The sequence below is a fragment of the Alligator mississippiensis genome, chromosome 2 (genome assembly GCF_030867095.1).
Source record: "Alligator mississippiensis isolate rAllMis1 chromosome 2, rAllMis1, whole genome shotgun sequence".
Lineage (NCBI taxonomy): Eukaryota > Metazoa > Chordata > Crocodylia > Alligatoridae > Alligator > Alligator mississippiensis.
Window position 1 is genome coordinate 177,289,829 of NC_081825.1, and position 21,943 is coordinate 177,311,771.

Genomic DNA, 21,943 nt, shown 5'->3' on the forward strand with positions numbered 1-21,943 from the left:
GCCCATTGACTGATATCAGAAAATACCAGGAGCAGCAGATACTGGCTCCAAGTTGGCAGTTCCTCCTAGCAGCTGAACAGAGGGACACTGCCCTTATGCACATGACTTCTGGAGATTCCCAGGCCACTCCTAGCCCTTGGTCTTTGTGTGTGATCTCAGGAGTCCCCCATGCATGTCCTGATACTTGGTGGGTTCAACAATAGCTGGTGATCCTAGTGTAGATCGCAGCCTATGCAGCCACCGTCCCATCCCCATAGGTTGTTTTCATTTCCCTTCCCGCCCCCCCCGACGAATTTGTTCTTTGTCTTGCTGCACTTTGCCGTGTGGCAGTCACCACTGCAGCTGCTCTGCACCGATCAGGTCTTCCTCTTTCCACCCATATGATGCTGAATTGGCTTCCTGAAAATCAAAACCACAAGCCAGAAAAATAAAAAGAGGCAGAGAACTTTCTGTGCAAAAACCATTCACAAGAAAAAGAAAAAGGTTTAGACAGCGCAGGAAGACTACCCGGACCCTCCATCCCCAACCCACGATGAAATTCTTTTCCAGCCTGTGCCAGTGAGAGTAATGGACGTGCTTCGGGTGTTCCTGTTGGCTCTCTCCGTGACGGCACCCAGACCAGGTACCCACCTCTTCCTTCTCAGCAACCCCTTTTCTCTCCTTCTCTTTATGCTGGGATCCCCATGAATCGTGGTTGCAAGATTCGGGTAGCTTTCTTCTCAGTAGCTGGTACATGATGCCTTTTGCATCATATGGTCTCTGATCCGGGCCCTGTCTTGGACAGCTCAGCGTAGCCCCATTCAAGTCATTTACATCTGTCCATCTCAAGTCAATAGGACTTTGTTGCTATAAGTTCAGGGGTGGGCAACAGTATTGCACTGGCAGTTCTTGACCCACAGAACAGGCATACCACAGGATGAGGGGTCTGCCTCCCATTGACCCATGTGACTCCACTGCCCTGGAGTGGTGGACCACCCATAGGGAGACAGGAGAGTTCATTACCCATGTCTTATTCAGTCCAAGGCCTCTGTGCCGAAGCTGTTAACTTTCAGGGAGGTATTGCTACCACAGGCCATGAAGGATTACATAGCACAGTCTCTTACTCCAAAAGGAACGGGATAGAGAGCCTTAACTAATTTATTTTGCATAGTCCTCCCAACAATAATAGAAAGAATGGCTCTGCCATAGGCATGAGGGTGAAAATCAAATGCCTCAGAAATGTAGTGCCCTGCATGACAGGCCTCATGCCCCCTCCCCCTCCCCATGGCATTTCTGTTCCCCTACTCTTCAAGAGCCACGCTTACTCCCCTGCTCTGGAACCCATGGCACATCACAGTCCTGGGCCCCTCAACTCTCTGTGCTACACTCCCTCCATACACACCCCTTGATGTGAGGGTAGGGACATGACCATGATTTTTCTACTCTCTCCTGTCCGAGGAAACACCGATCATCTTACTCTAGCTCCACACCTAACCGAAAGCTCAGCAGCTGCAAGCGGACTCTTGTCCTGAGCCCAGCCCAACCATAGCCCCTATCCTGGAAACAGAACTGGGTTAGGGTAGGGAGTCTGTGAGGTCCCAAGGTGAAATTCAGGGGATTCATTAGGCATAAGACTGAACATAGGGATATGTTGGAGGAGATGCCAGGGAGCAGGGAGTAATCCAGACAGAGGAATAAAAGATGAGCGAGGGGAGATATTTTAGAAATGTCTGTTTTCTTCCCAAGAGGCATGTTCCAGAAGACCTGCTCAGGTGAGAGAGAGAGACAGTACATTGCCGCTCTGCTCTGCTGTGGGGACTTAATAGAGCACCTAAGGGAGTCCCCATCAGCTTTTTCTTCTCCTAGTGAAGACAAGGTGCCAGCATTCATTTCCTGGGGGAAATGGGGCTCCTTGCAGAGCCTGTCATGCCAGAGAAAGTCTATTCTTTTCCATATGTACCATCTGAGATTCCTTCAAGCTGAGGGTGATGGTTTTTCCAAATTAAGGGCCAGGTCTTTAACTGATGTAAATCAATCCGGCTGTGCTGAAGGTGGGTGACTACATCATTTAGACCAACTCTGGACCTGGCCCATAATCATTTAATTAATGCTAGTACAATTCTTCAGAGCACTGCTTCATTATCAATGTCATTCTTATTACTGCTTACCTCTGCCACCAGGATTGCAGGGGGTACACAACTGCTAATGAGGGGCTAACTTAGACCAGTGAGTCTTGAACGCTATCACCTTTCTCGGTCAGTTAGAAGCGCCATCAGTGGTGCTTTCTGAGGAATCTATGGTCTGGTAAGAGAGCCAGTTTCCAATGTATATATGCATTGTTCTTGTGATATCCTCATCATGGGATCCTGGCACTCCACAAACAATTGGTATTGATACTTTCCATGCCTATGTTTTTCTTCAATTCTTTCTGTAACTGATAGTGTTTGTCAGTCTTTTCTTGCGTTTTCAACTAGATATGATTGTCAAATGGGAATGAGAACCCTACAATGAAGTATTCCTTCTTTTTTATAAAACTCCTGTATCTAGTCTTCTAATAAGAAGAGTAACAATTGAAAAAAAACCATAATTTTTTTGCACTTTTCTTCATATTATTGCTATTCCTCTAGCACCTCAGATATGCCCAGGACAACAATTACTGCTGAAAATAACATAGAAATCCTCTGATATTTCTACCATTGATTGATTGACTGGTTATTGCAGTCTCATTTGTTTCCAGCGCAGTGGTGCATGCTATTCCTGCCTCTTCGTTTCTTTGTTACTGTATTGCTGGATTCTTTCTTGCTTGCTTTGGCCCTGAGTGTAATTTGGTGATACAGCATTTTCCTTGTTTGAAGCAATTTCATTTTTAAGTGAACTGGGTTTGGTGTTGCTGGATAATGAAAACTGACTGTTATTTATATGGAATAAATGTTGAGAATGGATCCTTGTGAGATCGTAGTGTAGAACCATGGGGCTGGAGCAAACTTGCTCCGCTGCCCAACCTGCATAGCAAGATGATGGAGTCACCAGGACAGTGAATTCCCTGTCTATTGCCAGTATTAAATCCATAACAAATGCATCATTATCTATCGCTGCTTTGTAACCCATCATGTTCACCATCGTGTTTTATTTCTGCCCTGGTCTTTATTTTCACTCCTAAACTGGGGACCATTCAGAAGAAAAATGAGAGAAAGCATTGCTAAAAATGTTACCATTATTTTTTCTTAAATATCCTGTAATAATTTTCTGAGATGGTAAAATCTCAAGAGATGAGGTTATCCATAGACAAGCATTGTTATAGCTCCATTGATTATCGTGTTTTACACCAGCTAAGGCCCAGACCCACTATATTTTTGGATAGTTATTTATTTCCACAAGATAATTTCATATTAAAAAAGATATTGCATATTTATCCTTTCTGGAACACTTTAGACTTTAGCAGTTACACTCAGGTAAATGCATCCCAATATATACATGCTAATAATAGTTTAAAGAATTTGATACATCAAAACCCTATCAATTGATAAAAATAATAGTAGGATTTATAAGCACTTTAATCAGGAATATTCATTGTATAGAATGCCAGTGCCATGTAAATGATTAATAATAACAATTGCTCCATTTCTGTAGGCTATTATTGATCTGAATATCCTGGCATGAGATTATTAACTTAATTAATGGTGTTCACTTCAGTTATTTGTTGTATAAATTGCATAGCATCTCCTGCTTTTCTGTAACCAGTTATATTGAACATCCTTATAAGTGAGGGAAGAAGCCATTCTGTGTTTTTACGTGCATGTTATACCTCTAACATCACATAGATTTCACGCTAACAACATTAGCTTAATAGAATATATTTGATGTGCTTTGAAACAACAAGGAACAATTGGGTACAACAATGGCACATATCACATTATGAAACAATAGTATGCATCTTTCTTGATGTTTGTGGTATAGTTAATATAGAACACATTTTCTGTGAGATCTATAAAGATAACCACAGGTTATCACAGACCATTGTCTGAAGTCTTGAAATCAGCAGCTATGCCGAGGATTCATTTTAACATTTGACCTGTGCACACAGTTTTGCTGCTGCCCTTTTATTAAGAAATCCCTCAATCTGATCAGTTCATATCCATCTTAGCACAAGAGCTGAAATACATCACTATATTAAACACCTAAGGCTCTAAATGGCTAATGCTTATCTTCATCCAACAGGCAGTAGGTACATACATACAGCCTCCATTATTAGAGCATCTGGGCATTTCCTAAACACCCCTGTGAGGCAGAAAAATGCTGTACAGAAGGGGTAGCTGAGAGAGATAGAATGCCTCTCCTGAGGATATACAGAGCAAGGAATGGGCTTCTTTGGTCCCTGACTTGCGTCATAACTGCTGGGCCAGTACAAATTAATGAGTAGAGAAAGGAAGGCTAGGTTCAGTTTTCTGCTCACGGACACAAGAAAGGTGATTCTTTGTGTTACGTCTTCTACAGAAAATCATTCCACTCCCATCACAGTAGAAGCACCCTAGCTTGCCTTATTCCCTGGCATAAATCCACTGAAATGGAAAAGCAGAATAATGAATTCAGAACGGGTAGCATTTCCAGCGATAGACATCAAAGCATTCACGGACGGGGGATCTGCAGCTCAGCGGGGCTGTCTGCTCTCCACTAAAAATCCTCACTAAAAACAGGCCGTCCATATACGTTAAATAAAAATAAAAGAGAATGAGGAAGGAGAGAGGATAGAATCAAAGAGACAGGACTAAAATGATACAAGCCCCCAAGGGCATAACCTATCAGTGGAGAAGAAATAAGCATGTTTAGCCTAAAATAAACCCACGTTGACAATGAGCTCTATTAGACTGTGAAATTGGTTCCCTGGGGGTACGAAGAGGTGGAAGGCCTGTTGCTCAGTTGGAAGGAACAGAGCACTCAAGGATGCAGGAGCGTAGGCCTGCACTGCTGTGGAATGAATAAAGTGACCTCATTTTTAAAAACAGCCCTATCTTAGGTGCCTGTCATTTTTCACAAGTACAAGCAACAGCAGCTGCCTGCAAACCAGAAAGACAACTGGGCGTTTGGTGACCACTGTGCTCTGGAGGGTATGATTGGTCAGCATGAAAAGACCAGTTGCTTTACAAAGCTGGCATGTGAAGGACCTGCCACCCTCTATTTCTGTACCATAGGGAGGACACCACTGACTGGCATTTGAAGGAACAGGGGTCTCTACTTGGAAGTGTCTTGAGCCTGGTATTTGGGTGCTGACTTCACTTTGAGCTGTCGGGCACCCCCATGGATCTAACCCTGTAGGAACCTCAAGGTCTGCACTCAAGATCGGAGGCCACTTTTGACTCCAGCTCTATAGCTCGGTAGCTATAGACCAGGTCCTCAATGGGTATGTTTACATGTGCATATTAATGCAATACAATAAACTCCAGCGCATATCACGCTAGAGTTTATTACTCCCAGGAGCTGTGTGTACATGTGTACCTGGGATGCATGTTGAGCCAAGTCAGAGCCACCCCAGCTGGCAGGGAAGCCAGAGGGTCATCCTACAAACCGAGGGCTGCTCCTGCCCAGCTCAACATGCTGCAGAGGGGCTGGCTGGGCCACGAGGGTGCTCCAGTGCAGGGCTAACCAGCAGGCACCCCCCACACTGAAACACCCTCATGCCCCAGCTACCTGGCTCAGCATCTACATGTGCACTGCTGTGCATGAAAAAAACTGCACAGCAGAATCGTTCTTGTATTCTGCAAATACAAGTAGTACTAACCTGCTGTGACGTTTATTAGTTTTCTGCGGCCTCATAGGAGTGCACATGTAGATGCTGAAACATTTACTGCAGAGCTAATTAGGCAACTCCACAGTAAACATCTTACGTATATACGCTCAGTGAGCGCAAATGGGCTTTAGATTAACTCTGGTAGCCCATATGCTCCACTTAAACTGATTTACACCAACTGAGGATTTTGCCATTGACTTTGAGGAATCAGCATCAAATTTACTCAAACTCTGGATTTGGCCCTGGATCTGCAGGGAATGGGGGCAGAAGAAAAAAAAAGGAAGGCCATTTATTCTGGGGTACTGAGGTTAAAAGCAGAGATGGAGAGCTGGAGTGAAAAAGGGTTTAATTTAGTTTGGAAGTCATTCACATGGCTGGAGCAATCCAGGACAGTTTACTCAGCAGGACAGCAATGGCATCATCACTGTGAGCATTTGCTGTGAGAATGAGTATGTTGATGGAAACAGCATATCACTCAGCCCAGTGAGCTAAAGATGGAGCAGATCCGCTCAGTCCTTTAGTTCAACTGCTGGTGTCTGATTGTTTCCCTTCAGTGCATCCACCAGCATCTTGTCCACTCTGGCTTTGATGGGGCGTCCCCCGCTTTGCTTGGAAGGAGGGTTCCAAAATTGTGAAGATTTACCCCCAGGAAGGGATTTCCAGATATCCAGCTTATATTTGGCTTTGCTCTATTTCACCCCTCACATTCCAGGATGTCTCTGCCCTGGAATTCACCCTGTGGTTTCCAGTGCTTCTGGCTGTTGCAACAACCTTGATAAAGGGAAGTGAGCAGAACGGAGGCAGTGATTTCTGCCTGAGTGTCCAGATGGCCCCAAGGAAGAGTTTGAGGAGGTATTCAACCCCATTCATCCTAGTTGGGTTTTTGTAAAGACAGTGATTCAAGCCTTCGGCATTTCTGCTGTGGGATCTGCCATCTTGTTGCCGTTGAGCACCCGACATTTTGTTTTCTGCCTTTCTGACCGGCCTGCAACTACCTCTTGCTCAGGAGCTTTGCCAACCAGGGGTGTTAATTGGGTTATAGTGTACGCTTCTAAGATGGTTCACACTGGAACCAGCCAGTGGCAGGTTGAAAGGTCCAGGGAGGAGGAAGGCAAAGATGGAGGTTAGAGGGTTGTGCATTTTGGAGAGCGTAGCTGGGTGGTGGGAGGGAGAGAAATCTTTGATAATTATCATTGTTGACAATAGTCATCACCAGAACATAGGTCAGTGACTCCTTCTAATGCGCTGTTGCTGACGGGTATCTTGCAGTATTCAGCTATGCTAATGTTGCTGCACAGTATCGGGACTCTTGCCGCAGAGTCTAGCCCTGGTGTGTGAGGAGCACACAGGGCCTTGTTTATACCCCCACGACCTAAGGCCAGGGATGCCTTTACATTCTGGAAAACCTTGGCAGTTAGAGCAGGGCCTTTACTTTTAACACTGGGTGGGGAGTTGGAGGCCAGAAAATCTAGGATGTCTATGACCAGCATGGTTGGTCATGATGTGCTCCTCTAGTCGTGGTGAACAGAGATGGCACCAGCATGGCTAACCCCATTGCATATCTGACCTCACTACTAATTAAAGGCTGCTATGTTTTCATGATGATTCCTTCGTTCTCAGCATCCAGCTGTAACTCTTTGTCTCAGCAGAGCTAACTCCCAGAAATGTTTTCCCTTACGCCCTTCATCTTCCCATCAGGTGCTTTCAAGCTGTAATGATCACCAGGCTCACTAAAGACAGTCAGGCACAAATGAGAAGAACTAAACAAAAACATTATTGTGGAGCAGGCAAGCCCCTGCAGACCCTAACTCTAAATGAGGGATCAGCGCTCAACTTCTTCAGTCTCTTAAGTTAGGGAACATCTCTAAATTATAACTTCTATCACTACACAAGTCTTTTCTCAAGTCACCTGCACCCCTTAGAAAGAAGCAGCGGTATCCTTGAGTACTGGGTCCAAATGAAGCAGAGCTATATTTTTGCCAGAACTGGCGCTGCCACTGAAGGCCTTTTTAATGAAGGACTTTTGGCACGCCCAAAATGTTCTCCCTCAAATATTGATGCCCACACTGGGAAAACACTCCACTGGTTCTTGCATATGTCCCTGGGCTACGCGAGAGCCACAGTCCCTGATCAGGAGCAGATTGAGTTAGTGACATCTCACCAGGTTCCCTGAGAGGGATTGAACTAATGTGCTTGAGATTCATGATGTCCCAGCATATTCCTCAGTTCTGCCTCATGGGGCTGCAAACAGTTAGGCCTTAGACTGAATCAATAAAGACCCTCCAAGAGCATTGCCTTCCATGGGCTGGTCCCCAGTTGGTATAAATCAATATGAGCTGTTGTACGCCAGCTGAGGGTATGGGCATAATCTTAGCTTGGCCTGTGTTCTCTGCCTTCTTTCCCTGACAAGCCAGGGCCCTAATCCTGGAAAAAAGTTGAGTACACATTTCATTTATAGCTTGCAAATCGACCCGTTCATTTCTATGAGAATTCTTGTGTGCATCAATCATGCACATCACTCTTAGCCTAAGCCATTATAATTATTCAGTTACATTGATTACACAAGAAAAATATAAGAGCAGAGAGTGCTGTTGGGTGCTGAGGATTGTAGATACTGACGGCCAGGAGGAGCTATTTCTGTGAATAGTGGGAGAGCATCCATCACCGAATGTAAAAGTTTGAATCTCAGTTCACGAGGTGCACTCCAGAATAGGTAACGGCCTGTCCGTACCACAGCATGGCTAGGACTGGTTGGAAAACTCTGAGATATTTGCAATGTTGGCAAGAAATAGCTGCTCGTTCCTGTTTTCTGACAAGCTCTGTTATTGGAAAATTTCAACATTTCATTGAAAAGTGGAATCAACCGATTCACCTTCCTCCTCCTCAGTTTTTCTAACACCTCAAGTTCATTCGTTCGTTTTTCAACAAAAGAAACGGACTGCTACTAAATTAATGACTCATTGCTGAGCCAGATCCTCAGCTGGCTTTCATCGACTTTCAGGGAGTTCTGCCAATTTACACCATCCCAGAATCTGTCTCAGTGTGTCAAGGACAGGGTGGCCAATTGTCATGATCTCACTGTGAATCCCATGTTATCTGTTGTTTTTCTAAAAGCCCCAGTTCCTAGAGTCATGTTATTCCATAAGCGTCTCAGTTTTCATTTAAAAATGAAAGTCTTCAGCCCTTGCATTTGAGGACAAAATCTCAAAAATGTGAGTCCTGCCAAAAGATTCATAAACCAGAAGGCCAATACAAACAAGTTGCGTAATGGGGGTGGGTAAGTAGGGCACCAATGCAGGGCATAGACATAGAGGGGGCACACAATTGGCAGCCACTACCAGCCCAGCTATCACCGCAGCTGAAACCCAGGCGCTGCTGGTACCCAGGACACAAAAATGGCTTGTTATACCTCTAAAATAAAAACAAACAATCTGTATTATTTTTAAGCAAATGTCATGATTTTAGGGGACAGTCAGGTGTAACTGATTGTTTTTTAATGCTCACACTGACAATTCTCTAATGTAGCTAGATTTTCTTTAATATGCATATCACAAGTCACAACTACTTGTTACCATAGTCAGCCACGGGATGAATTTTCAGTTATTTTGAGGCTCATGGACTCCTTCTTGCCCCCTCTTCTGCCCCCCACGGACGCTCACAGAATAAAGGGCTGGAAGCTGCTGGCCTGATATTCAGAACAAAAACCTGAGCTAAAAAATCCTGGGTTGTCTTCCTGGCTCTGACAGTAACTCTCTGGGTGAACTTGGCAATTAATTCATTTAATTTCTCTGGCCCAGATCCTCAAGGGGTTTATGCACCTAACTCCTCATGGGTACCTGAGCCCACATGTCTCCACCATTAACATGGAGACCATGGGAGTTAGGTACCTAAATATCTTTGAGGATACGGACCTTATTTCTCAGGGGAAGGAGTCATGGGGAGTAATCTTTTGGTTATATGGCTGTGCCGTGCCCAACACCATAAGGCCCCAAGCCCAACTGGACTCTTGCTGCTCTGCTAATGAGCTGATGAGGAAAATTATGTATTCTTCATCCCTTCATGGGGAATGCTGACTTTTGGTCAAAAATTGAAAAACACAAAAAACAGATTAAAATGGCCAGCTTCTAGGATTGATCATTTTCTAAGGAGAAATCAGCTCTGAAAAAAGAAAAGCAAATGCTTTCAGCAACAACAAAAATATGTTGCTTAATCAACAACCCAATTTCCCTCTGGAAAAAGGTTTCAGTGAAAAATAGTTTTCAATCAGCAACCATAATAATAAGTAATAATGCAATTTTGAAGGGCTGGGGGAGCCCCAGGTGGAGGGGAGGACAAAAGTGCATATCATAAGGAGGCTAATGATTTATAGCTTTATGGCTTCTCTTTTATGAGTATGTTCACCCTGAAAATGTTCACCCATGTATGTTGATTTCTGTAGGGTTCATAGCTTGATCCTCTCCAAGCAGCTTATAAATATTCTTCCATTAAGCTTCTGGCTCTCTCATTCTGCCCGGTCTTGTTTGGACCCTGTGCAGCTTCCCACATTTAGCCATGTGTCAAACTCATCAGGTCCAGGTCACTAGTGAGGATCTGTGGATTCCTCAGAGAATGAGGCCCCTACCCCATACTTAGCTGATCTGACGGGACAGCCAGCAAGCAGGGCCATTAAGCAGAGAGGCAGGTGCAAAAATCAGAGGTGATACCGGGAGGGGGGGGGCGGCAGAGGAGCCAGCAGCAAACACCATGCACTCACAGCTTTACAGCTCAGTTACACAACAGCCGTCTGCAGTACAGGAGGCTGGATTCTCAGCTTCAAGCTCACACGGGGTAACAGTTTATGGGAAACCCCTGTGACCCCCATGGGCCCTGATGATGTACATCACCTTTGCTGCATTGAAGATACAGGGCCAAAACGCAAGCATCACTGTCACCAAGACAGATTTCTTGCAGGTGTGAATTTGTCTGGGCTCCGCTGTGGGTCAGTGGGCTGGATCCTGGAATGGTGTAAATCAGAATTGCTGATTTACCCAGGGCCAGCTGCAGCCGGGAGGCTCCAAACAGCTGTGCCAGGCTCCAGAGCCCTGGCATCAGCTCCATACCAGCATGTGCACCCGCACGTCAGAGTGGCTGGTGGGGGAGGGGCCTGAGGCAGCGCATCTTCAGAAGATTCAGTGCTGATTCGGAGAGATTCGGAGATTCGGCCATAGACTATAATGGGGAATCACTGAAATACCTGTAACTTTGTCATTTTTGGCAGATTTGGATGAAAACAGCAGGGATTGTAGCCCCTTCTGAGAGCATGAAGCCTGCCAAGTTTCAAGAAGATAGGTACACAGGGTTTTGGAAAACTGCATCTCAATCTGATGAAAGCAAAACTTGTGTTCTGTGTGTGTGTTAAGGCAGATTTGGATGAAAACAGCAGGCATGGTAGCCCCTTATGAGGCCATGAGCCCTGCCAAGTTTCAAGGAGATATGTGCAGGGGTTTCTGGGAAACTGCACCTCAAGGTGCTGACAAGCAAAACTCATGACATGTGTGACTTTGTGTGTGTGTTAAGGCGCAGCAGGGTGAAAACTGCAGGGAGGGTAGCCTGTAACAGGGGGCCTCCCCAGTGCTCAGGCAGAAACAGCTCACAAAAGGGACAGAAAGGCTGCAGACAGAGGCTTATGTGCTGTTTCTACATCCCTCCCCCAGAGCACTGTGATTGGAAGGGGACTCAGGGAAAGTTTACAGTCACTGGCCAGCTACAGATGTCAGTCTTTCCCTCCCTGCTCCCCCTCCCTCTTCTCAGTTTCTGTTCCCCTGAAATACTGCCTTCCAAATCTCCAAATCTTTTTCCGAATCTTTTCTGAATCGATTTGGAGGGGTTTTTTGGTCCCCCAATTCGATTCAGATTTAGTGATTCAGCCTCCAAATCGGGCCTAATCTTCTCTGAATCAAATCGGCAACTGAAACTTCTCACACTCTGCACCATATAGATGAACTAAATCAAGCTAAATCAGAGATGCACAAGCAGAGATGCAGAATCCAGGTCCCCAGTGTGCTCAGTGCTGAGTAACAATAGTAATAATAATGTGCTTACAATAGTAACAATAGTGTGCTCAGTGCTGTGAAACAATAGTAAGAGACAGCCCAAAAGACCCTCACCCCCATTTGCCCACCTGTGGCATGCCTCATGTTTTCAGTGACTCCTGCCAGTATCACCCAGGGATTCTGCAGAAACCTACCTAAGATTTGAAGTCCATTGCCCTAACCACAAGACTGTCCCTTCTGCTATTCTTACCCAGCATGGGCTCCTCAGTTGCCTTCATCCTCCAGAAAGCTGAAGAACCTGTCTGAGACTTTGGGAACTGCCATCATTCATGCAATGAGGGAAAAGGGGGCTGACAAGGCAGAAAGTGATAAGGCCACTGTTGGGGGTACAGAGGAAATGGCTCTCACTCTAAGACTGTGGATGGAGGAGAGATAAGGCTGGAGTAGAGCAAGCCGAGAAGGAAATAGAGTCTGGAAGGTAGATGCAATTTAGATCAGAGGAACATTTTGGCCTTGGGTTAAAAGAGCATGGAGGATGAGACAGTTTTAACTGGGTTTAGTAGCTCGGATTCTAGCCTTGGGACCAGTCTGGGGTTCCCCGTGAAATGTCAAAGCTGAGTTGAAACCCAAATAACCTTGGCCTCCTTGTTATTGTAACCCCAATTAGCTAACTCTGATCCACCAATCCCAATTTAAATGTACACTTTTTTGCAGTGTAAATCTAACCCATAGATCAACATCAGTAAGTGTCGAACAGGAAGAGACATCGCTGTATTTCTGTTTTCCAAGGAGCTCAGCTTCTCAGTTAGCATTTCTAGCAGGAAGGCATAGATGGGATTTCCAGTCACCAGAAAGCAGGTTATTTCCCATCAACCCCAGAGGTCACCCACCACTTCCCTTGTTTCTCTTTCTCTCTCTCTGTCTCTCACCCTCACCCACTCCCAGGTCCCTTTGCAATATCTAGAGAGGTATCAACAAGTCAGGGCTAAACCCAGTTTGAAGAAGGTATAAACATATAGGAGAATCAAAATACTGTCTGCTGCAAGGCTTCTTCAGGGCATGCACTATTCACTAGCAGGGTCAGGAGGGAAGCTCTCTCCAGGGCATATAGTCTTGCACTAATGCAGTGGTGGATACATTTCTTCGTTTGGCATTAGGATTTGGCATTAGGTACTGCCTGAGGTGGGACAGCAAACAAGCAGATACAAGGGAACATTTAGCAGACTAGAAAACCCTCGGAACATGAAATCATTGAGGTGATCTTCTGCTCTCTTTTAATAAAATGGACTAAAGCAGAGAATCGTGGAAAATGGCCGTAGTGCCATTGTGGGTGTACAAAGCAGTTTATAGGCCTGGTGTGATCCTTGCCCCTGGAGGCTGACAACCGACCAGGCAAAATTGAGATGCAACTGAGTGAGGGGAAGGTATGTGACCACACAACAAAGGGCCACATTCTCATACCCGTACACTGAACCACCATTGACTGCACATACATAGCCCTAGGAGGATGTTCACACTGTGCAGAATTACTTGGTGGTGGAAGCCCTACTCATTTGATGGGAACTGGCACTAGACTGGTCAGGGCCCAACTCCTGATGGTTCCCACCCCTAGTTAGTGTTAACGGTCTTGTTTGTAGTAAGATTGCACTGGGGGCTAAATCAGAGGAGATTGGAGGAGACTGGGAAGGATGGTAAGGTTGCTGGGTGTACTGGATGGTGAAGGAAAACAGGCTATTCACAAATCAAAGAGAGGGCCCAAACCCTCTGCTGTGGGGTAAGTTGTCATTGCTTTGCTGAAGCCCATGGTGCTACATAGATTTACACCACCTGAGGCCTTGTGGTCAGGGCATCACTGTCACATCACAGCAGCAAGGATCTGGCAGCTTCATCAGCACAGGTCTGTCTGCAGCACTTAAGCAAAAGGCCACATCAGTGGATGCTTAGCGGGTGAGCGCTTTCAGGAATCGGCTGTTGTTTCCCTTGTGTCCCAGGTGAAAGCGGGCCTGTCTACTAAGCTCCTTTGACCTTCTCATTCATCACAGGGACATACCTGAGCACTGGGAGCTTTCTCACTGCCTCCCAATCAAACACACCCAGAGATGAGCACTGACAAATCCGGCTCCCAGGACTGTACTCCAGGGCAGTCCCAGACCAGTTGCTTCGCCCATGGTAGCAGGAGAAAAGCTTTAGAGTTAGTGCTACTACAGAGTCTGAGATGGGGATGCTGCGAGCAGATGCTCTGCTCTGCTCCAGCAGACCATGGGAGCCACAGCACTGTGGCATCTGGGTTCTCTGTAGATAAGAGCATATGTTTTCCTGGTGGCTTTCAGCAGTCCTCCAAGTCCTCCAGCTAAATGGGGCTTATCCGAAATGGCATCAAATTAACATATTTTTTCCATGAGATCAGAGTCCATTTGTCTTACTTGCTCCCTACCCTTTTCTATTCCGAGGGATTTTGCCCCTGAAGGAGGAAGAAGTGAGCACTTTCTGTAAGTTTCCTGGTGTGAACTGGTTAGTGAAGGAGCTCTTTCCTGCTCTCATCTGGGCCTTCATTGGGGATGAATTGGTGCTGCCAGGGCTGAGAAAATCATGCCAGTTTATATCAGCTGAGCATCTGGCCTTCGGTTTGCAAACAGTTTGCAAAGATCAGTATAAAAGGTAACCCAAGGAGAAGCAACCGCCAACCATTTGTGAGCATACCGGAACCTCTGTAAGATGGTGGCTCCTGGAGATGCAGCGAGTGGGTGATTGGCTGCAAACCCTGATAGCACGCGCTTCAGAAGCGGCATGGAGCTGGAAGAAGAACTGAGGTTCAGGGGCCAAATGCACATCAAGCATGTACAGCTGCAACTCCAGTTGTCAGTCAGCGGACTTGTTCCTGCTTACACCAGTTTGGCCCTAGATATGCATCTGTCTACATGTCTGTCTAGCTACCTAAGCATTTTTTCTGCTCTCATAACTCTTGCATTCCTCATGCCCCAAAGATTCCTCAGCGCTTGCTGTGACTATAAGTCATGTACTGGCCAGGGGCAGGAAATCTGTTTTCCTAAGAACTCCAGCCCAACTTAGCAAGTCACAGAGCTACCTTTGGGTTCAGGTCAACATCCGGTGTACGCAGCTGCTGGCTCAGCTGCCCTTTAAGCACCAGAGACTGGTCCAGGGCAGGAGGTTTCCTGAGTGTGCTTCCCTGGTGAGTATCAGGAGATCTGTACTGGCACCAGGTGGGAAATCTCACTCTAGCCTAAGACTCTCTGTGTTTGTCCCAGGCCTGCTGGAGTTGGTGGTGCCTTCTGCCTTCCCTGAGAACATCACACATGGCAGTGATGGGAACATGCATGCAGAACCAGGTGAGGATGCTTTGGGGAAAAGCCCCCTTGCCCTTGCAATGGGCTACTCTCCAGTAGTCAGGGCCTGGGGTGGCATATACCAAGGGATTCCCTTATGCAGGATGTTGGCCACACATTGTATCTGGAAACTTCTGGCTCCTCATGAGGAAATCTGGACACACAAGTGCTGGCCACAGAGGAGTGAGGACAATAGCCAGGAGCAGATGGAGCAAGGATGGTCTGGGTATTACCAGCAACACTGGATGATGGAAGTGCCCAAAGAAGGAAGGGTGGTAGGACAGTGGTCCCTGATGCCATAGGTAAGGCACTGAGTGGTGGCAGGCATACCAAGACTCTGTTGCAGTACACCCCCTTGCTGGGATTCCTCTCTGCCAAGGCAGGCTGCCACAGCATGGTTACTGTTTTTTTTTTGTGGCCACCCAGGGGTGCCTGGCACTTATCTATATGATGTTTTGATTAGAGAGGAAGGAAGCTGTGTAGGCAGCAGCGTGTTTTTCACCTGCCATGCTCACAAAGGGTGTTGTGTTAGTCACTTGGCTTTGCGAACAGACACCCTCTGCCCCACTAGCTGGAGCAGAGAATTTTAAAACAAGCCTGGCAAAGGGTGGTCCATGAGGGCACCAGCTGCACTGGGGCTGATCCAGGCATGGTCCATATTGGCACCCCTGCAACTATGCAGGGTGCCCTAAGGGCCCATCTCCTGGGTGGTCTCTGAAATAATATGTGCTTCCCAACAGGACTCTCAAGGGAGGAACCCTTCCGCCTGGTGAATAATAATAGCACCTGCAAGGGCACTGTGGAGGTCCATTACCATGGGATGTGGGTGCCAGCGTGTGGGGATTCGTGGAGCATGAAGACTTCTCATGCAGTCTGCAGACAGTTGAACTGTGGTGTGGCGAAGTGGGAGTCAGCACCTGCAGAGAAAGAACCCCTGTACACTTTTCAGAGCTGCCCAGCCATAAACATCAGCTGCGGAGAGCTAGGAAGCCAGGAGGAGCACTGCCTCGTGCAGCTCTCAGTCTCGAGGACATGCTGCAGTGGAAAGCTGGCCCATATCACCTGCACAGGTAGGAGGCCACGTCCCACAGAGCCAGGGCTGACTGCTCCTCTTGGGAAGCCATCTCTGCCCCCTGGTCTCAGCACAGTGAAGGTTTCTGCTGCTCCTCCACCCCTATCAGCAACCTGCCTCCTGCAGGGCAATGACTGGTCCTCCTCTGCCTCTGTGCACTGGCCAGATCAATGCCTCTGACTGAGTGTTGCCTCCTCCTCCTCCCTTCTAGGGACCTACCAGGACCTTCTGTCACTGAGTTTCCCATAGGTCGCTTCACTTCTGTTACCAAAGATGCTCAGCACATTATAAATATTGCACCAGGAACTGTAGTTGAGGGCAGATCTGTCCAGCACTCCTACCCCCTCCCCGCCTGTGTCTGCCCTTCCCCAGCCCTCTCCCTTCCCTGAGGTTTCCTCTCTGGGAGGGCTGGTCACTTCCCTTGTGCTCATCTCTTGCAGGGCACCGAGCCGTGCGCCTGGCTGATGGGGGCAGCCGTTGTGAAGGCCGCGTGGAAGTGTCAGAGGCTGATGTCTGGGGCACCGTGTGTGATGATGCCTGGGATATGGTTGATGCTGATGTTGTATGCAAGCAGCTGAACTGTGGCTGGTCCATCCAGGCTCCAGGGAACTCCTCTTTCCAGAAGGGGACAGGCCCCATCCACCTGGATGAGGTCCACTGCGTTGGGAATGAGTCCTCCTTGTGGGACTGCCTCGCTGAGAGAAGTCACGACTGTGGCCACAAGGAAGATGCAGGCGTGGTGTGCTCAGGTCTGGCTTTCCATCTGGTTGTCTGTCCACTGAACTGCTTTTGTCCTTGTTTCCATCAAGGAGGGTTCTCAGTCTTTTGAGTGGAGCCCTCCATCTGTCTGTCTGTCTGCTGGAGCTCTCTTGAACAGCTGTCTGACCAGTGGAGTGGTTTTGTCTGCCTGTCTTTCCAATGTGGTGTTCTTCTGTCTGGAGGAGTGTTCCTTTCCATCTGTCCTTCTGGTGCAGCAGTCCTGTCCATCTCTGTAGTTGGGACAGGCAATAAGAGTAGATGATGGAGAGGGGTAAATCCTTCTGGTCTCCAAGCAGATTCAGGGCTTGGAGACCACCCACTTCCCAGGTACCCACTTTATACCCATGCTGGCACAGGCTGGGCATCTCCCTGTCTGCTTCCTCTCTGCTAATGACCCTTCTCCTCTCGCAGAGCATCAGCAGTGGCGCTTGTCGGGGGGCAAGGACCATTGTGCTGGCCAGGTAGAAGTCTACTACAAAGGCAGCTGGAACACAGTATGCGATGGGACCTGGTACCTGGAGGAGCAGTCTGTGCTGTGCCAGTCACTGGGGTGTGGCTCCCCAGCCAAACAGCTGCACTTCAACCACACACTGCAGGGCAAGATGAACTACCAGTGCTTGGGGCATGAGGCCTCTCTGGCCCAATGTATCTGGCACTACAACAAAATGACTGTCTGCCACCAGTCCCGAGCTGCCGGCGTGATCTGCAATGGTAACACTGCTCTCACCTAGAGGCCTGGATTTCAACCCCAGAATTGGCAGTGGGAAGGGGTAGTGGAGGGGTGGACAGTGTGAAACTGGGGAGCCCTGGGGCCTTGCAGATACAGAACTTGTCCATCCCCACCTCACCTCAATGAGGAAGGGCTGACCTGAGTATCTCACTCAAGGGTCAGCCTTTCTTCTCACCTCTCTCCGCCCAGCCCAGCTAACCAATGCTTCTCCTGCTCCCTGTGGTGGATTTTTAGGCTCCATGGGCTTGCTGGACCCATTTCAGCCAGAAACAATGATACCAGGTGGCCCCCGGCTCCCAGGAAGTAAGTGTCCATCCTCCCTTCCCACAACCAGGTCTTCTCACAGTGGCTTGGCCACAGATGAGTGCCAGCTGCTCGCTTGATCCAACAGCATCACTCCCTCTGCCCAGGGCAACCCACTGAAAGCCTGCCTGAGGGCAAGCTAGGGGTGATCATCAGCCTGTGCCCCCTGCTCTATCCATCAGCACATTTCCCCCTAAGAGCAGGGACTCACCATTGCTGCTCTTGACTCCCACCTGATTCTCTACATGTGGCAGGCACAGTTATGCCTTGGGCATTCACTTCAAGGGCCCTTGTGCACAGGGCAGCTGGCAGGATAAGAGCTATCAGGGCACAGTTGGCCCCATCACCACAGCCACCTTTCCCATCTTGAGATTAGAAAGAGATTGAGGCAAGGCACTAGACTTAGCCCAGGGGTAGGCAACATTTTTTGGTTGGCGTGCCAGGAACCCCCACAATGCCTACCTTGGAAGGTGCCGGAGTGCCGGCATGCCAGAAAAACAAAATGAGGGCAGGGGGTACATGGCAGGATGCCCTGCGTGTGCCCCTTGCCCCCCCTACCCAAATCCCCTGCCCCCAGTCCTGTTTCCCCTTGCCCCCCAGCCAAATCCCTTGCCCCCAGCCCTGCTGCCCCTTGCCCCCCAAGCCCTGCTGCCCCTGCCCCCCAGCCCAGGCTCTGGGCTGGCAGCAGCTACCCAGAGCTGGGGCCGGCTGCAGCCAGAAGGCTGCAAACAGCTGTGTCGGGCTCCGGAGCCCAGGCATCAGCTCTGTACCAGCGCGTGCATGTGCACCTCGGAGTGAGCAGTGGGATGGGCCTGAGGCAGCACAGCCCCGGTCTCTCTCCCGCTCCCAGCACAGAGCTGGTGACTGGGCTCTGGAGCCCAGCACACCTGTTTCTAGCCAGCCTGGGCTCTGAGCAGCTGCAGTAAGCAGCGGGCAGGCTGCAAACAGCTGCACCAGGCTCCACAGCTCTGGCATCAGCTCCATGCTGGCGGTGACTGCATGGGCACCTTGGGGCAGGCTGCGCTGCCCTGCTGTCTGCCCCGAGGTGCGCATGTAGTCACCACCAGCACAGAGCTGATGCCAGAGCTGTGGAACCTGGCACAGCTGTTTGCAGCCTGCCTGCTGCTTGCTGCAGCTGTCTAGAGCCCAGGCTCACTACAAACAGCTGTGCCAGGCTCCAGAGCCCAGCATCAGCTCTGTGCTGGGAGCGGGGGAGAGACTGGGGCTGTGCTTGCTGCTCCAAAGCGCAGGTGCATGCGTCGGTAGAGAGTTGATGCCAGGGCTCTGGAGCCCAGCGCAGCTGTTTGGAGCCTTCCAGCTGCAGCTGGCCCTGGGTAGCTGCTGCCAACCTTAGAGCCTGGGCTGCTCCCTGCAAGCAGCTGGGACACTGCAAACCCTGCTGGGAGCAGACTGGGCTCCAGCAGCTACCCAGAGCCGGGGCTGGCCATGGCATGCCAAGCAAAATGACCTCGCGTGCCATGCTCGGCATGCGTGCCGGGGGTTGCCAACCCCTGACTTAGCCCATTGCCAGAACCTCATGACTCCAGGGTTTGGGACCTGCCTCAAACTAAGAGCTCCACTGAAAACAATTTGAGACAGGGCACCCAGCAGCTGGCAGGTTTGGGGCCTAGACAGGCCCCAGAAGCCATCCCTATGCATTGTGTACTTGTTGCCTGTCTTTCGCTTGCTCTTTCCATCTTCACTTCTATTCACACCCATAATCCTCCCTTCCCCTCTGCTTCCAACCCCATTCATTTCTAGCCACAACAGGATATCTGAACTTGGAAGCCAAGTTGCCTTCTCACTGGACCCTCCTCATCATCATCATCATCCTGGGGCTAATCCTCCTCATCACCATGCTGGCTTTCACTGCTGCCCTCCTGAGGATGAGGAAGAAACACGGTAGCTGTGATGCCTGGGGCAGGGCTAGAGTGGGGTCTTGCTTGAGGAGTCTGTGCATAGAAGGGGACATCACATCTTGGCCCTTTGTCACAGTGGTGTTTGCTGTGTTTCATGCTGCTGGGGCTTTGCCTTGGCTACAGTACAGATCCAGTGAGCTTGTCATCATCTGAACAGGGCCCCTTGGCAGCCCCAAGCAATGGGGTAACGTTGAATGGGACAACAGCCTCCATGGGTGTAAATCAGTGTCTCTTCATTGGAGACAATGGTCTAGATATGCCATTGAGCAAACTGATTTTGCTCCAGTGGAATCAGTTCAGCTGCTCCTTTTTTACCATACCCTGGGCAGGGATGATAGGAGGGCTTAGGGTGTTTTTGAAGCAACCCCAAGTTTAAGTTGTTTTTCATTGTTCCCAGGACACCTTTAGGACTTTGTTAAAGTCTGGGGAAACAGCTTGGGAAATGTTGGTATCCAGACTGATGGGATGAGCCAGATCCCAGAGGCTGCAGGGCCAGGGATGGGAACCATGAGGCAGACCTGAGATATGTCACACCCATGTCAGGGTGGGGTGAGGGTACTGCCTTGGTTGTGCCTACCACTGACAGTCCCAATGAGAACACCTTCCCTGTCTCTCCACAGCTCATGCCGTGACCTCTTCCCTGGGAGGGGGCCCAGTCCTGATGAACCACAGCACTCAGAGCCAGGACATGCCTGCTGGGGCTTCCAATGACTATAGGAAAATCCCCACCAATGTCTCCAGAGTACAAGGTAGCAATGCCACTCTTCGTGCCCTACCTTTCCTTCCCAATGCCCCTGCCCACACCTTTCCCCTCCCCACACCCAACCTTTCCATCTACCCTTCCCCACTGCTCCTCCCCCACATCCCATCCTTCTACTTACTCCTTCCTCATCTGCCCCTCAATCCCTCTTGTCCCCACCTCTCAGCTCTTCTTCCTTCTTCACTGCCTGTGTCATACCAGAGGCACCCAGATTGAGGTCCACAGCCTGTGGCATATTTGCCAGGTAACTGTGGTGACCAATCTTGTTCCCAGCTTCCATGTTTCACACATATAAATCTAGGCCCAGTCCTACCCAAGGGAGCTGTGGCTCTGTCACCCCAGGGGATTCTGGGGGGGCAGGTAGCCCATGTTAGTCAGGGTCAGGATGGAGGGATGCCATGGCCCTAGGCTGGGCACCCTGCTCCAGGAGCCTGAGGAAAGGCAGTCCCTATGCATCAGCTGATAACCAATGCCTCATTGGTCCCCATTGCAGAGATGCCAGCCGTGCCCATCCCCAACGCTGAGGACTCCGATTCTGATTACGAACACTATGATTTCAGCAGCAAGCCGCCCATGGCACTCTCCACCTTCTACAGTGAGCAACCCCCCAGCCGTAAAGCCCCCCACCACCATCAGGTTCCCGCTTTCACTGCCTGGTGCCCCAAACATACTGCTCTGACAATGCCCACCTGCATTCCTTGTCACCCCTCACACACACACAGCTTTGCCTCTTGCCCTCAGTCCTGACCCACAGTCACTGGCTTCACCCTTGCACACAAATACACACACACACACTCACTCACATTGCTTTACCAATGTCCTTTAGTCCTGATCAATTGCCTTGGGCTCTCGCTCCCCAACCCTTCTGCCCGCAACCCACACTCACTGTCACTCACACTCACATTCACTTACCCACACACACAGAGTTCTGCCAGTGCCCTGGAAAGGGTTCATTTAAGGGTTTGATAATTTAAGTATGAAATGATGCTCAGGGTTAATTTTAGCAGATGATGATTTTAAGAGCGCTGTTTGTCTGTCTGCCTGTCCCTCTCTCTCAGCTTCCCTGGTTCTCACACTGCACCTCCTACCATGGTAACTGAGCACTGGGTGGGGATGTTGGCAGCAGTTTTGATGCTGAGGGGTGGGGGAACTTGGTGTTGGGATACAGGTTAAGCTAGGCTAGAATTACCAGTGAGTTGCAGAGGACATAAAATGAGGCTTAGGGTAGAGTCACATCAGGGAGTGCAGGGGATGATTGGA

The 21,943-nt window shown here is 49.0% G+C and overlaps 2 protein-coding genes across 2 annotated transcripts; both read left to right on the top strand.

Moving 5' to 3' along the window:
• Nucleotides 1-337: 337 nt before the first annotated feature.
• Nucleotides 338-17,723, top strand: CD6 (CD6 molecule). Its single transcript, XM_019485286.2, has 5 exons — nt 338-622; nt 15,063-15,143; nt 15,881-16,210; nt 16,653-16,961; nt 17,383-17,723. Exons 1-5 carry the CDS (start codon nt 568-570, stop codon nt 17,700-17,702), a joined length of 1,095 nt encoding a protein of 364 aa, XP_019340831.2. The 5' UTR covers nt 338-567; the 3' UTR covers nt 17,703-17,723.
• A 60-nt stretch (nt 17,724-17,783) lies between these two features.
• Nucleotides 17,784-21,779, top strand: LOC132248286 (T-cell differentiation antigen CD6-like). Its single transcript, XM_059721328.1, has 5 exons — nt 17,784-18,004; nt 19,766-19,906; nt 20,544-20,672; nt 21,177-21,296; nt 21,742-21,779. The coding sequence occupies exons 1-5, from the start codon at nt 17,941-17,943 to the stop codon at nt 21,777-21,779; spliced, it is 492 nt and encodes a 163-aa protein (XP_059577311.1). The 5' UTR covers nt 17,784-17,940.
• Nucleotides 21,780-21,943: the final 164 nt, after the last annotated feature.